The 11,918-nt window shown below is 40.3% G+C and overlaps 1 protein-coding gene and 2 non-coding genes across 3 annotated transcripts; all 3 read left to right on the top strand.

Annotated features, from left to right (window-relative positions):
- The first annotated feature begins 695 nt into the window (after positions 1–695).
- eif3ba (eukaryotic translation initiation factor 3, subunit Ba) lies at positions 696–10,671 on the top strand. Its single transcript, XM_037764830.1, has 19 exons — positions 696–953; positions 2,720–2,912; positions 3,001–3,120; positions 3,213–3,270; positions 3,441–3,569; positions 3,661–3,818; positions 4,744–4,875; positions 4,986–5,052; positions 5,135–5,181; positions 5,280–5,490; positions 5,579–5,651; positions 5,745–5,867; positions 6,907–6,985; positions 7,201–7,339; positions 7,477–7,602; positions 7,875–7,952; positions 8,308–8,416; positions 8,523–8,635; positions 10,109–10,671. The coding sequence occupies exons 1-18, from the start codon at positions 854–856 to the stop codon at positions 8,621–8,623; spliced, it is 2,043 nt and encodes a 680-aa protein (XP_037620758.1). The 5' UTR covers positions 696–853; the 3' UTR covers positions 8,624–8,635; positions 10,109–10,671.
- On the top strand, positions 7,030–7,111 carry LOC119486055. The gene has a single exon (XR_005206439.1). It is a non-coding gene; the product is annotated as a small nucleolar RNA SNORD60 (small nucleolar RNA).
- Positions 7,670–7,757, top strand: LOC119486051. The gene has a single exon (XR_005206435.1). It is a non-coding gene; the product is annotated as a small nucleolar RNA SNORD60 (small nucleolar RNA).
- Positions 10,672–11,918: the final 1,247 nt, after the last annotated feature.

The raw sequence follows: 11,918 nt of genomic DNA, 5'->3' as shown, positions 1-11,918 counted from the left end.
GCAAAATCTCCAGTATGCCAAAAATACCCGGATGACGTACTGATTTGGAAAAATTCTCCAGTATGCATCAGACCAGTCTACCTCGCCTACTGTATCCCACAATGCAATGCGCTGCGACGGTCACTTTTTGGAAATTTTTGTAATGGCGGAAATGACGGACGTCAACATCCCGGTGACAGCGGTGGACAGGGAGGAATATAAATGTAAAAATAGCATATTATTTTTAATATAATATAAATGTAAAAATAGCATATTATTTTTCTAATTTAATGTAAGGACAGCAATTCATAAGTGCTACTGTCTATCTGTAACGAACGTAATCTGTCCTACTAACGTTAACTTTACCCATAGCAAAGCCGTAACTTTTAAGTTTTTTTTAAGCTTTCCAAAACCGGAAGCCCGCGAAACTCGGCCTCGCGTACTACAAAATAAACCGATTTACGTTCCATACTGCATACTACTGAGGATGCGCAGTATGCAGTATGTACTGCATACTGCATACTGCGCTCCTCAGTAGTATGCAGTATGCGGTTTCGAAAACAGCCCTCGATACACGCATCGCGGAAAACTTCCTGGATTACTCGACACACGCTCCGAAGCCTCGGCACAGCACGTAACATCACTACTTATCATTCACTTAAAAGAGTCGGCTCTTTGAACCGACTCGTTCGCGACCGACACATCACTACTCTGAACCAGTTCCTGTGACGTATTTCCGTCTCATCGTCCATTTTCGCTCCGACCCGCACATGGTGCCGCACCGGCCGAGGACCGTACGCCTCTTTAACACCATCTCTCTGTGATTCTGCTCCTGTAGTGGCGAGAAATCTGTCTCGTTAGTTCGCTTTAATAAATGCAAGACACGGTAGACATGGTGGACGACCCCGAGTACGACGAGGAGGAGCCGTCCTTCAGCGACCCGGAGGACTACGAGGACGACGTCGAGGAGGAGGGTGAGCGGAGCAGGAAACACTCAGGCTTTACGGCCTAGTTAGCTAATCAGTTAGCTCAGAGCTGCACTATAACGGTGCTACAGATGCTACACAGATAGCTAGCTCTCTTTATAAAGCTGCCTTCCAGACCTTTCATGTGTAGCAATAATAATACATATATATAGTCCTTTAATGTAACATTATCTCCAAACATCTACTAACAGTTCACTTCACGCCCATTGCAGCCTCATCCAGACCACCAGGCTGCTCGCTGAGGCCTGGTGTCTCTCTGGGGCATTTAGGGAAATGCAGATCAATTTGAGTACAGAGATGATTAATGATTAAAACATGTTGTAACAGCTGTGCTATTGGATCATTAAGACCTAAGACCACTATTGTAAACCTGCTTTGTGTGGTGGTTTGCATGAAGCTGCAGGTATTAGGAGCTATCTCTCTCACATTAGTGTAATCCTGCTGCAGGCTGGAGGGGAGATTTGGGCCATAATGCCTCATGTCTGCAAATAAAACGTGTACAAATGAGACATCAGTTAATGAGTAACTCTTATACACTGAGCTGATTAGGTGATCTAGCTTAAATCAATGAAGACTAATACATCTGTACTAAAAATCTCCCTGTGTGAAATGTATAATGTTCAGTTTTTTTAAAGAGGTGTTCAAATGAATGATCATTTTTTTTTTATACTTTATTTTTTCCCTTTTTTCAAGGCTGTTTTCATATATGCAATTCACTGTTCGTAATTACAACAGTCTATAAACCAACTATTAAGTAGATGAGCTTACAGACAAACCCATCAAGTACACTAGAGAAAACAACCTCAACATTCAAAACCCGAAACAAAACCAAGAAAAGAAATAACAATAATAATAACAAAAAGAAAGAATAGTTAAAAAAAAACAGTAAAACAAACATAAAAAACAATAAGAATGAGCATTTTGGAGGTCATGGTGCTTTTGAATAACATTACCGAGAGCAGTTTGTTAATATTTTATCCACCCCATTTATATCAATTAAGGTAGGCTAAACATTAGAAATATCTGTCTGTGAAAAATAATACTATTCAACAGCAAACTACAGCTTCCAAAATCACCATAAAGTTGGATAACATGTCTCTAAAACATTAGATTGCACTAGTTTAAGCTTGGTGTACCTAGTAAACTGACATCAGAGTGTAGTGCACTTTGCAAAAGTTAGATAATTCAGGTTATTTACTATTTTCATGGTGTACCACCTTTTTTTTTTGTTTTACAATATTTTTTATTGAATTTTACATATACACATACAGACTAACAATATTAATAATTAAATTATACAATGAAATGTTTAGTCAGAATTTCCACAGTTTTCAAAGAAAGAGAGACATGACATTTCTTGTATTTCACATATCTAACAAAGAAAACAAATAAAATAAAGATAAGACAAAACAAATAAATACCTCAGTGTACCACCTTTTACCTGCCAACTTGGGCTACAGAATAATCTGACTAGTGAGGTATCCTGGTGGTATATCATACCATTTACCTGCTACATCCCTGATTCGATTCCAGCTGGGATTATTCCTTATTTCATGGGCTATTTTGGGATTCATACTTAAACTTTATTATTAAATACTTATTTAAAAAAAACACAATAAAAAATGAAGCATTTGAATACTTATTTGTAGATGGATTACCATGGCAAGGTTGAAGTTTTGAAGCATTCAGGTCAGCCCTACTAACATGTCTATTTCCCTCACTGATCTCCCCACCCTTCTTCCTTTTCTCCTCAGAGCTCCTGGAGGACATCCTGAGGGAGAAGCCTCTGGAGGCTGATGGCATAGACTCGGTGGTGGTGGTGGACAACGTCCCTCAGGTGGGCCCGGAGCGTTTGGAGAAACTCAAGAACGTCATACACAAGATTTTCTCCAAGTTTGGGAAGATCACCACTGAGTTCTATCCAGAGGCTGATGGCTTGACCAAAGGGTATGTGAATTGCTGTCTACTCTGTTATGGCTGTATACTTACTTTAATGTTGAATTCAAGTTGTAAAACAGGTCCATATTTCACACAGGTACATCTTCTTGGAGTATGGCGGTCCTACCCAGGCCCTCGAGGCGGTAAAGAACGCAGATGGTTACAAACTCGACAAACAACATACATTCAGAGTCAACCTCTTCACTGACTTTGATAAGTAAGTGTGCAGTGACTGATAAGAGACGCAGCAAATGTGACGGCAGATATATGTGAGACAAGTAGATTCATTCTGTTTGCTTATTTCTCCAGGTACATGAACATCAGTGATGAGTGGGAAACTCCAGAGAAGCAGCCTTTCAAAGATTTTGTGAGTGTTTCTTTTCTTAAATACTTCTTCTTACTAATCATAAGAAGTTTACTATGTAGGCTTTTTTTGTACTAGCGAAAATATGATGTTTTGCCCCTACGTAATCCTTTGAAGTTGGCCACCGAATATCAACAGAATAAATAAATATTCCAAAATATCTGTCTTTTCAGGGTAATATGCGCCACTGGACCGAGGAAGCAGACTGCCGTGACCAGTACAGTGTGATCTATGAAGCCGGAGAGAGGACCGCCATTTTCAATAACGACGCTAAGGAGCCAATCACATCTGAAGAGAGAGCAGTAAGTAGTTGATCACACTTTGAAATGCAGGGTTAATGGGGGTTATAGTGTTTGGCTTGCAGACTGATAACGTTTTTGTGTCTTGATGCAGCGATGGACGGAGACGTACGTGCGCTGGTCTCCTAAGGGCACCTACCTGGCCACCTTCCACCAACGTGGCATTGCATTGTGGGGTGGCGAGAAGTTCAAACAGATTCAGAGGTTCAGCCATCAGGGTGTGTCCCTCATCGACTTCTCACCGTGTGAGAGGTAATCAATGTTACTGTTTACTACTACTTATTAACAGCATTAGTAGTATTAGTCATTACCTGATGAAGTGCTTTTACTTTGTGTGTGTGTGTGTTTATATAGGATGTGAACTCATGCTCTGTTTGAAATGTAAGAGATGATATCATTCTAATGCAGCTGGTTGAATCTTTAATAAGGATGAAATTCTTCTTCTGTGGCATTTAAAGAAGAAATGCACAGAAAAATAGTCCCCCTCTCACTTCCCTCAGCTGTTCAGTTCGCACACTATATCATTTTAGACAATATTTTAATATTTGATGACACCGGTGATTTTTTTCTCTGTAAAATTAGATAAAAATGGTTCACACTGAAAAGAGAAATTCACATAAGTCTGATTTTACTTTTTGATTTTGATTTTAATGCAGCAGAGACATGTACAAATGGGTTTTAGGGCTGTCCTTGACCAAAACAATTCTTAGTTGTCTAACACTCATATGATTTTTGTTGACTAATCTATTAGTTGATTTAATCGACAGAACTGTAAAACTGAGTTTCTCCACAAAGAATCACACAAATGCACAACTTTAAATCTAACATGAGATCTGCTCATAAGTTTCTTGGAAATAAGTCATTCAGCATGGAAAAAACGACCAATCGACTAAAGAAATCTTAGCCCAAAACAACTGATTAGTTGACTAGGAGGCGGCAGCCCTCTATGCCTTTATGTAGCATGCAGCTACATCAGTGTGAAAATAATCTTTATTGAGAAAGAAAACCAATGGAATATAATCTGACACACCTTGTTTTTCATACACTTCTTGATCCAAATACAGAAGGTCCTGGTTCAAATGTATTCAGTTGAAAAGCTTAAGTTATTAATAATGAATGATGGATTATTCAATAGCGCTGTTTCTGAAGCTCCATGTGTGGTTGTGATGCCTTCCAGGTACGTGGTGACCTTCAGTCCACTGATGGACACCAAGGAGGACCCACAGGCCATCATCATCTGGGACATTCTGACCGGACAGAAGAAGAGAGGTTTCCACTGCGAGAGCTCTGCACACTGGCCCATATTCAAGTCAGTTTCTCTCTCTCATTGTCAAAATCTCATTTACTTCAATGCTGCTTTCACATCTGTTGCTCCCGCAGTGATTTGAATGTATTATAATGGAGAATATTTGTTCTCAGATGGAGCCACGATGGGAAGTTCTTTGCCAGGATGACCGCAGACACGCTGAGCATCTATGAGACTCCTGTAAGTACACACAAAAACAAAAACATTTAGTTGTATTTGTAGTGTGAAAGTGACATTAACGCCATGTTTCTGCTCCTTTCAGTCTATGGGCTTGCTCGACAAGAAGAGTCTCAAGATTACCGGGATCAAGTAAGAGGCTTGATGTTTATTTATGATTTGTTTCTTGTAATTACATTCTTTTAAATTGTGAGATATTGACAATAATCTGTGTGTTTTTGTATCTTCAGGGACTTCTCCTGGTCTCCTGGTGACAACATCATAGCATTCTGGGTACCTGAGGACAAAGATATCCCAGCCAGAGTGACTCTGATGCAGCTGCCTTCCCGTCAGGAGATCCGTGTTCGCAACCTCTTCAACGTTGTCGACTGCAAACTGCACTGGCAGAGGAACGGAGATTACCTGTGTGTGAAAGTGGACAGGACTCCTAAAGGAACACAGGTGGAGACAAAGAGGAGAAACAGCTGAGACCTCACTGGTTAAAAAAAAGAAGAATCAAATGCTAAATTTATTTTCCAATCTTTTTCAGGGTGTCGTCACCAACTTTGAAATCTTCCGCATGAGAGAGAAGCAGGTTCCTGTTGATGTGCAGGAGATGAAGGGTAAGAACATATTAAACACACAAAGTGATGCTGATTGTTTCCAATGCGGAAAAAAATCCTGATTTCTTTTTTTTTGTGTTTCTGTCTTTCCAGAAAGCATCATAGCGTTTGCATGGGAGCCCAACGGCAGCAAGTTCGCTGTTCTCCACGGAGAGTCTCCCAGAATCAACGTCTCCTTCTATCATGTCAAAAGCAACGGCAAGATCGAGCTCCTAAGTGAGTAGATCGGACAGACGTGCTAACTGTCATATTGACACTATGTTGCCCAGGCTACATCCACACTAATACGTTTTTGTTTTAGCACCGTTTTAGAAATAATCTCCGTCCACACTAACACGCCTGAAAACGCATATCACATGACCATTCTGCGGTTGGTTGCTTAGTTACAGAAAATACATCGGAGTAGCCTATTGTACTTCCTATAATAAAACTTGTTTGATACTTAAGATCTTCCTCTATCTTTCCTACTCAAACAGAGACAAATTTAACACAAGTGTCACTCGTTTCCATCGGTTTCGTTGTCTGTTCTCACACTCGTAGCTCTTTACGGGTGGTTGGAAGTCCATTTCGTGTTGGAGAGCAGCATTTATGCTTTGTTTGTTTACAGCTTCTTTGTGAACTTCACAATAGTTGTGCAGAACAAAATAAGCATATGTAACAAAAGGAAAGTCCTCTGTGTTACGTCCATCGCCCTCCTCAATGCCGCAAATCGTGCCTACAACTCCGCTGGACACACTGTTAGCAAATCGCTCGAATAATAGCTTGCCTCCTGCAGGCAGTAGTATTATTATAAAATTAATTAAATGCATAACATCTGCTAGCATAGACAACAATGTCACGCCTGTAATTTGTTGTCCGTGTTGAATCAAACACTGGTAATCGGTTAGTCGTTGTCATTTGTTTTCTTCCGGAAAAGTGTCACGTGATAGGGGCGTGACGAATCAGGGAAGGACACATCATGACTTATAAGACCCAATCAAGTGGGTGTCTGCGTCATCGTTTTTAAAAGGTCTCTGTTTCTGTCCGTCCAGACTACAACATTTCCCCAGAGTTTTAAAACTAAAACGGAGTCAGCAGCGTTTTCAAACGTCTCTGTTTTAGGATCTCGAAAACGCCGTAGTAGTGTGGACACTAGGCATAAACTAAGCGAAAGTTATCCATTTTAAAACAAACATTTATCAGTGTGGATGTAGCCAAAGTCTAGGATGCACCATAAACCTCCACTGAATGTGACACTTTGTCCTTTTTTCTGCAGAGACGTTCGACAAGCAGCAGGCCAACAGCATCTTCTGGAGCCCCCAGGGACAGTTCCTGGTGCTGGCTGGACTCAGGAGGTTAGTTAAATCTGTGTGTGTGTTTGTGTGAGAGAGAAACACGAAGCCACTGATGACAAACTAAATAACTTTTCTGACACCTCGTATGAGAGCTAAGCTCCTGATTCTAACTCTTTTCTGAGGCTCACAGTGTTATATATTTGCATTGTGTGTGTCAGTTTTTATGACTGTTGTCTTGCCTGTGTATAATCTTATCTTTTTCTGTGTTTGTGCAGTATGAACGGAGCTCTTGCCTTTGTTGACACGTCGGACTGCACCATGATGAACATAGCAGAGCACTACATGGCCTCTGACGTAGAGTGGGACCCGACTGGTCGCTTTCTCGTCACCTCTGTTTCCTGGTGGAGCCACAAGGTTCGTGCTGCTGCATCACGCCAGAAATACTTGTCTTTCCCCTTCCTGCCAGACCAATTCACCGTTGATGGGTGGAAATTCATACTGAACTTGCACTCACATCCTTTTCCTCCACCTTTTTTTCTATGCGTGTCTAGGTGGACAATGCATACTGGCTATGGACGTTCCAAGGCCGTCTTCTTCAGAAGAACAACAAGGACCGCTTCTGTCAGCTGCTCTGGAGACCCAGACCTCTTACCCTGCTCGGCATAGAGCAGACCAAGGTACCATTTTATACTGTATCTGTGTGTGTGTGTGTGTGTGTGTGTGTGTGTGTGTGTGTGTGAGAAGAGCCGGTGATGACAAACTAAATTACTTTTCTGACACCTCGTATGAGAGCTGCACTGCGGCTCCTGATTCTAACTCTGATCTGAGGCTCACAACTACAACATCCTGTGTACTGGTGCAACGCATACTTTATATTGTGTATGTCATATGTTTTGATTTGTGGCTGTGGAACCTTCCTTTACAGTAAATATCCCTTTTTCTCTTGCAGATGATCAAGAAGGATCTTAAGAAATACTCCAAGATCTTTGAGCAGAAGGATCGTCTGAGCCAGTCCAAGGCCTCTAAGGTTTGTCCTGTTCATGCCTTTAACTGATCCCGGCGGTTCACATCTACATCTTAACCATTCAGCAGAGTTTGTTGGGAATTGCACAACTATTTGGGCCCTTTCTGTATTTTCTGTTCCCTCATTAACAGTTAATATGGTATTAACATACAGTATAATTAAAGTTTGTGTTTAAGCACATTTTAAGTTATGATTCAATAATCTTTGTCTCTTGTGAAGAGATTAAAAGGCTCTCTAAATCTCTTTGTAGCATAATTGTAGTTTCCATATTAGAGACAAACTAATCATTTCAGAGAAGTGATACAAGCTGCATGTTTACAATCCTGAACATTATTCTGTTTTGTGTGTTTGTGAGTAGGAGCTGGTGGACAAGCGCAGATCTATGATGGACGACTACCGTCGCTACCGGGAGACAGCACAGCAGGTCCATCTGGAACAGAAGAGCATCCGCCTCGAGCTCAGAGGAGGTGGGACCTCTCATGTTTTTTACTCCCTGAACCTTTAACTTGTACCTCCTTCATCAGTGTTTTATCTTTAATTAATAAAATCTCTGTTTGTTTGTCTGTCCTCCAGGAGTGGACAGTGATGAGCTGGACAGCAATGTGGAGGACTGGGAGGAGGAGACCATTGAGTTTTTTATCAACGAAGAAATCATTCCCCTTGGAGATCTGTAGTCCCCTACGCAGGTAACACTCACACACAGACAGTTAGATATGTCCAACACACAATTCAGATTTATAGAGTGCTCCAGGGATGATGTATTTTTGTAGGCCAACCAGGAAGTTAGCATCACCTTGGTTCCCTCGACAAAGAGCCAATGGGATTTATTTTTGCATTGGGTTTTGGATTATTGCAGAAAATAAGCTCTGTGGCCAAACCGTTTCTGATAGTTAAACGTTCTGTTCAGCAAGGTAATCTTCACAAATGAACATAAATGAATGCAATCGCCAGAAGTAAAAGCTAACGTTAGGCGATAGACAAACTACACTACGGTCACATGAGCGCCTAAAGGTTTCAAAATTCACGAGTGGGGTATTTACTAACGTATTTTATGTCGAAGGACAAAATATAAAAATTTCTTAAGCTTGTGTTAACCACAGACCTTATTTCAGGCATCTAACCAAAAACCCATTGACTTCCAGGCGAGGGAATCGTCAGTGCTAAAATGCTAACTCATTTCCAGGTTTTAGGACTCATTCCTGTAGCACTCTATTGGAAAAAACGTTATCATTTGTGGCATTGTGTAGTTCGCAGTTGGTGGTTGGTCCTGTCTTAACTGCATATTTTGGTGCTGTTAAAGAGTCTTATTACACGGCTGTGTTGAATACTCAATTCTGATTGGTCAATCACGGCGTTCTGTGGTCTGTAATTTCACTATAACAGACCGTTGCTATGTATAACAGACCGTTGCCATGGGCGCAGCGCTGGTCGGACTCTGGCGGACCGCTTTTGTGTCAAAATATTGATTTCTTCAATAAGTAGCCGTGTAATAAGCGGGATAAAGTACAGCCAGCGGGTCATTGTTGTGACGGAATCCTCTTCAGGAAGATGAGACCCCTCCGCCAGCATCGCCCTGTCTGGGATTCTTTCACAACAATGACCGGCTCGCTGTACATTATCCCTTACATATCACCCAAATTACAAAAAACAATATTTTCTCATTTATCCCTAGTTGTGTCGGACCATGTAGATAGTTTAATTTTTATGTGCTCAAAGTTTTGAGAGGAGAATTCTGCCGCCTTCTCAATACAATGGAGGTGGATGTATTTTAGGATGTGCTGCTCAAAGCACTGACTCTGCTGATGCAAATCTCAACAACCATGTCTTTCAGTGGAAATGTCTGTTTATTCAATGGACAGTGGCTGCATTTTCTAACTGTTGTGTACCAACTCATTCATTCTTTGTAAAGCTATTGATTTTGATGAATGCGAGTTGTTCTCGTGCTTTGTACTCTGTAAGAAAAACTTGGAACAAAACACAATTCTTCTACAACATCAGGGAAAAATTAGTCACATTCCAACATCTGCCTTTTATATTGAATTTAGCCTTAAAGATTGACAACCACTGTTGGTGTGTTATTCCCTCTTTCCCTGTTTATGTTAATAACAAATACACACTGATTTATTCTCAATCTGTATCTATCTTGTTTTCTCTCTCAGTACATCCGTTTTTGTGTGGAAGGAGGAGAGAGGAGCTGCGTCATTGACTGGAGGACGACAACCACGCTGTGAATTTTGGGGTTCACGAGCCTCAACATTCAACTTTAGTGACATCATCAAAGCACGACTTGTGGATCAGCAGCCACATCGGTAGACAAGAGAGGATATTTAGTATTTCCTTTTTGTCTCTCACCATCATCCGCCCCATTTCTTTTCTCTCTGTGGAACTTGATATTTAGTAAAACTGCCTCCTTTTTTCTATTCATTAATTGGAGTCACTCGCTCTGTAATCTCAGCCCCGTCTGTTATTGGACCTTCCTTTTTCCAGGGGTTGTTTTATGAGCTAGCCTCACCATGCTAGTGTGTCATCACAGGGCAGCACAGAGTGCCATACCAGTGGGGAGGGAAGGTGGTGTGACTATACAAGTAGCCTTTGTTGTAAATGTGCTGATGTGGCGCTATAGTGGCCTGTATCCTCCTCCTTTCAGACTAGGCTTTCACACAGGGAGGGGGTGCGCAGTGGGATTAACTTTAAATAAACATCCAAACACAATACTACCTGACTGTGTCTTAGTGTTCGGTTCTTTATTGTTGAGGGAATCATCTGTTCTCTAGTCCTGATTTCAGCTTGAGTGACATGACCATTCATTTTGATAATAAATTAATAAGTTGCAGTCATTTATAAACCAAAAAATCCTTACATACACTCAAATGTCAGGTGACATTGCTGCTTTTTGCCGTTTTAAATCACCTTTTAATGAAATATCTTTGGGCTTTGGACTGTTGCTCAGACAAAATAAGCAATTTTAAGACGGCTCTAGCAAACAGAAGGTCATATTTCACAAATTTCCTGCATTTTATTGCCTTATTAATCAAAACGTAATCAAGAAATTCATTCTCACGAAGGTATTTGTCAGTTGCAGTCCTGAACACACCCACGATCTGTTGAGCATCCAATAACTCAGGAAATCAGATATGCATGCCTTGGATAAATTAATGCATCTCTTGACCACATTTGTCATATAAGGAGTGAAATGTTCACATTTATGCTCGGATAACAATCAAAAGCACCAATCACTGTACAACAATGGATGACTTGCTCCTCCTATGTGTATAAGAACAAAATTCACATAACGGCTTCATGAAATTACACTTTAACGGTCGCTAGACCTGCTTGATTTTTAAAGGGTGTAAGACAACTTTTTAAATAAATATACAGTTGGCCTATATCTCATTTCATTCATGTCTGTGAAGAAAAGTTTGGATTATTATTTAAGATATAAACTTTAAAAAATTAGAAAAACACGCAGTTCAAACAACCAAAGAGCTTAAAGAACAATGGCCAAGCATCAGGGAGAAGAAAACACTGAATTTGTCAAAAAAGAAGCCTATTAAATATGAATAATTGTTAGAAATTCAAAAAAAATATTTATACATATTACAGATTTGTATTAAAAGTTCCCAAAAATAATATGAAAACTCATCTCAGTTGCAATATTCACAGGAAATAATCTGCTCAAATTTTATCCACTCGTTTTACACAAACTTCCTGCAGTTATTGCGTTCACTATTTGGGTTAATTATTGTTATTGTTATGAATTGAAATATTCATAAAATGTCACTTTAGTCAGGGGTCGTCATTTTACTCAGTGATAGAAAAGAGTTCCCCTTAAGGAAAAAGGTTGGGAACTAGTGCTGTAACGTCTTGAGAAAACAAGTTTGCTGTGTAGAAGTCTATACACAAGCATTGAAGAGGTGATGTGCATGTAGATATTCAATGCCTACTGCAAACCAGTTCATTTTTATAACA

This window comes from Sebastes umbrosus, chromosome 3, assembly GCF_015220745.1.
Source record: "Sebastes umbrosus isolate fSebUmb1 chromosome 3, fSebUmb1.pri, whole genome shotgun sequence".
NCBI lineage: Eukaryota > Metazoa > Chordata > Actinopteri > Perciformes > Sebastidae > Sebastes > Sebastes umbrosus.
This window is presented reverse-complemented; position numbering and strand designations above follow the sequence as displayed.